This window comes from Nematolebias whitei, chromosome 21 (assembly GCF_014905685.2).
Source record: "Nematolebias whitei isolate Nwh7 chromosome 21, NemWhi1, whole genome shotgun sequence".
NCBI classification, from domain to species: domain Eukaryota; kingdom Metazoa; phylum Chordata; class Actinopteri; order Cyprinodontiformes; family Rivulidae; genus Nematolebias; species Nematolebias whitei.
In genome coordinates, this window is record NC_056518.1 from 33262360 (window position 1) to 33266967 (window position 4608).

Sequence of the window (4608 nt, forward strand, 5' to 3'; positions counted from 1 at the left end):
CATCCATCCATCCATCCATCCATCCATCCATCCATCCATCCATCACAACAACATGGATTCCTAATAGTATATGTAATGTTTTAAAATAAAAATGATGTGGTTTGATATGTTTACCGTGTTCCACTGTGGTTTAAATATAAGTTTATGAAACTGATAATAAATCCTTGAATTCTGTATTTGTTTGTACGACATCCAAACGTAGCCGAGCTGGACATTTACGAAGAAATCCCAGCCGGAGCTCATCTGCAGCAGGGGAAGCAGCAGCAGAACAGCTTCTTGCACGGGTTGCTCTTCTTGTATTTCACGGCCTGCTTCATCTGAACTGTTGCTTTTTCAACGTAGTCCTGCGTGGCGGCAACGTTCGCCTCGATGCTGTTCAGCATGCTGCCCTGCTCCTCCACCAGCAGAGCCATCTGCAGGAAGAGGTCCCGGATGTCTCTGATGCGACCCTCCAGCTCCAGCAGCTCCTTGTGCCGGTTCTCAATCTCATTCAGAGCGGAGCGGGCCGTCCTCCCCTCCAGCAGGAGGTTATCTGAGAACACGTTCCACTTCCCAGTCTCGATCATCTCGTCTATCTGCTCCCTGCTCACCTCCTTGCCCATGATCTCCGCCTGCCTCTGGATGCGAGTCTTACAGTTCTCCCTTTGGATCATTTCCACCTCGTTGTACTCGGACATGGCCTGGTGGAAGGCCCCGGTCAGAGACACGTACTGTGAGCGCACCATGCGAGCCAGCGCCGACATGGAGCCATGCTTCTCCTCGATCACCTTGCTCAGCCTCCCCAGCTTCTCCAGACGAGCGTAAATGGCCTCCCCTCTTGCTTTGATGTCCCTCCCGAGTACGTTGGAGTCCCGCTTGATGCTGCTGATTCTCCTGATGGACGTGAGGAAGCGGGTGTTCTGCTTCCCGAGACGTTTCACGTCTAACTTGAGCAGCTGCATCTCCTTCCTCATGGCTTGGGCCTCCTTGTAGATGCTGTCCATCACATCTTCACCGTGAAACACGACGGCCTGTTGCTCCAGGTGCTCCTCATCCTCAGAGCTGAGGTTCTGGGCCTCATGAGGCCCGTGCTGCTCCCCGTCCTCTGCAGGCGCACAGACAATGGTCTGCAGGTCCAACAGCCGGTCCTTCATTTCACCTGCGGGTGGAGTCAGGAACTATTAGCAGCTTTTTTAAAGGAATAGTAAAACATTTAAGATCTTGTTGTTTTCAGTCTACTTGTAAATTAGATGAAAAGACAATAAAAAAAATAAGCCTGAGATTTTTGACATACAATTAGTAGATTTCTTTAGTCATTTAAAAGTAAAAATGCTGGGGTGGGTTCACAATTCAGACTTTTATGAAACTTGCTACTCTTTAATCATCATATAAAAAACGCCAAATTCAAGATGGCTGCTCACGGCCAACTGACCGTAGAAAATACAAAATGACTAAAATGAATTTTACAAATATTGTGCTAAACTTTGGCGTGGAAGTTGCTGAAGTACTGGGCTTAACTTTTTCCTTTTTGATAAATCCTATACTTGGGGTTGACTTGGGTTTCCTGAGCTATCCCTTAGTTATGGCTTAGACTGCTGGAGGACAAACTGACCACACTTCCTCTGTCTGCTGCTGTCTTTACTCGCTCTACCTGTTTGTATTTGTAATTATTTCTATCTTAACATGTTCTTAGTCTTTCCTCCTATAGAAAGTACACCTGGGCCTGTCATTCTGTGTCTGTTTCTACTTCCTGTCCTCTCAAACCAGCCGGTCGAAGCAGACAGATGCTCGTCCTGAGCCTGGTTCTGCTCGAGGTTTCTTCCTGTTAAAAGGAGTTTTTTCTTTCCACTGTCTCCTTTGTGCTCGCTCAGGATGGGAGACTGTGACAGAGTGACGATTCAACACAATCTGCTGCTTCCTTACGTAGAGAACTTTTACTAATTGTCTTTTCTAAAGTCTGTGATGTTTCTGTTCAGTGCCCTGAGACAACTTCTGTTGGGACTTGATGCTAAATAAACTGAACTGAAATAAATTCATAATCCCGTCGCATCAAATTCACATTAACCAACACCAAAAATCACTCGAACAGTCAATTTTACAAATGTTGAACTGAAACTGAAGTGGTAGTAACAGAGTTGTCCACAACAGGTGCTCTGAGGTCTGATGCTCTGACCTGTGATGCTGCACGACATCATGCACACGGTGCTTTCAAGGTTTGGTAAAAACATCTACAACTGTCGTTTCTCAACCTGAGATCATTTCAGTTCAACCTTTATTTCTACAGGTCACTCTCATTGATGGGCTCAACGGAATTAACCTGTGTAAATAAAGGTTGAATGAATGAACTGAGCCTCAAGGACTCGTTTATAAGAGAGACCTGCTTTAAACTAAGAGTCAATTAAACATTGCACTGTTTGTGAGAAATCTCTGCAAAGAAAAATAAACTCTGCTGTGGTCAATACTATTTATTAATCTTTATTGAACCAGGCAAATCCCACTGAGATCACAGATCCTACAGATGCCTAAAGCAGCCTAACATGCATGTTTTTGATCCAACTAGGCCTTCACCGTACGTGAGTGACTGTTTAAACAATGAACAAGGAAGAAGGGCGTTTCTTTGTTTGATTTATATTTTTGTAACACACTTTATAACTTTATGGTGAAAACTTTTAGTTGCATTTTCTTAGACTTTGTGTTAAATATGTGGATAACCAGTCGATTATAAAAACTGACAAAGTTTCTGCAGAAGATAACACACAGTTCTCCTAAACAACTTGAAGTGAACATCTGGAAGCAGCCATGTTTAAAAGTGTTACTTTGTGGCTAAGAAGAAACTGTTTTTTTTGTTGTTGCTAAATAGAAACTACAAAGGTCAGATAACAAAAAAAGCAAAACTGGAAATTATGTTGAGAAATCTTGAATTGTTTTTTCTTGCACTTTTTGGATTCATCTGCCTCACAGGTGTGGCACATCAGGATGCTGATTAGACCGCATGATTATTGCACAGGTGAGTCTTAGGATGACCACAATAAAAGGCCACTCTAAATCAATCTATCTGTCCGTCTGTCTGTCTGTCTGTCTGTCTGTCTGTCTATCTATCTATCTATCTATCTATCTATCTATCTATCTATCTATCTATCTATCTATCTATCTATCTATCTATCTATCTATCTAATCTATCTAATCTATCTATCTATCTATCTAATCTAATCTATCTGGCAGGAGGTGTGCACTTGTGCATATAACTCAACAATAACATAATAGTGAAGTTGTAGAAAATAGGCCTAAAGCTATATTTTTCAACACAATAAAAACAGTTGGGCTATTTTCAGTAAGTTCTATTTTTAGAAAAGTTGCATTTCAGTTTTAGCTGCTCTTCTTGAGGTTTTGCTAGAAAGGAAACTTCCTCAGATGTGACTCTAAGATCCAGATGTTCATTTCTCCACTCATTTAGACACATCTGTTACTCACTTTCAGCGTGATGCAGCCAGAATGACGTTTTAAACTATTTTATAAGATGAAGCAGCCAGAAACATTTAATTTTTCATGTAAGAGGAGTGAACATACCTTGCTGTGTGAGCCTCCGGTTTTACACAAACTCTGAAGAAGAAGAAGAGAGCAAAGAAAAACGCATTTCCTCTTTCTCTCGGTTCCAAACACACATTTCGACATGTGTCGTGAGTGTGAGGTTCAGCCCAGTCTCAGAGCACCAGTGGAAACTGAGGCGGAAGATCACGCCTCTGCCCCGCACATCTCCACCGCGTCACAGGTTCGAGTCCAGGAAGAACCACCCAGGAAAACCTCGCGTGTTTATTTTCAAGATAATGCACAAGCAATATTTTTATTTGTATTTTTTTTCCCTGAACTATTTCGCAACTGCACGGTGAAGTCAAGTCTGAGTTAAATGTGTTGTATGGAAGACTGAAAGTGCCACAATTTAATAAAGAAGTGCTTCATTACAAAATATTGACAGCAATACCGAGTACTTACACACACCTGGTATTTACCTTGTGCTTACTGGGTATTTACAAAGTATGTAGCAGTGCATATTACACAAGTATCTTTAAATGTTTTAATAACTGATTTAAACCTGTGGTGCCTGGTGGTAATATGTGGGTGGGCTAGCAACCATACAACACCTCATCTGAAACATGATAAACAAACAAACAGGTGCAGAGAGGATGTTGTTACATGATTTTGCACTGACAGAAGTTTTGAGCTGAACAGAATGAGTCCTAAAGAAACCAAGGGGGCGTGGCCTAACAACGGTCACCGTTTTAACCTCATAAATAAGAAACTCTTATCCGGCCCTGGTAGGGCTGTAAAAAAAATTACTTTTTAGATGAGTTGTAACTGTTGTGCTGTGTTAGTACCAACACTTTTCTGTACTTTTTCAAAATATGAAACAATTTGTTTAAACATTGAGAGGGATAAGCCTCGCTTGCCTATACCAGGCTTCCCTAATTTATATGGCAACCAAATTATTTCATTTGGAAAATACACAAAAAAATAGGTAAATTAAATGTGCTTAGAATAAATTAATTTAGCGCTCTTTTAATTGAAACAACCCCCCCCACATTGTCCCCTCTTCTGAAAAACACACCCCCACCACACACCCACCCCCCCCCA

General features: G+C 41.8%; 1 protein-coding gene across 1 annotated transcript; it reads right to left on the reverse strand.

Annotated features, from left to right (window-relative positions):
* Nucleotides 1–239: 239 nt before the first annotated feature.
* On the reverse strand, nucleotides 240–1133 carry stx11a (syntaxin 11a). The gene has a single exon (XM_037694871.1). It carries the CDS (start codon nucleotides 1131–1133, stop codon nucleotides 240–242), a length of 894 nt encoding a protein of 297 aa, XP_037550799.1.
* Between the last annotated feature and the right edge of the window lie 3475 nt (nucleotides 1134–4608).

Bases quoted from the DNA above. Each gene is read 5' to 3' on its own strand.
- stx11a (XM_037694871.1), bottom strand. From the start codon at position 1,133: ATGAAGGACCGGCTGTTGGACCTGCAGACCATTGTCTGTGCGCCTGCA.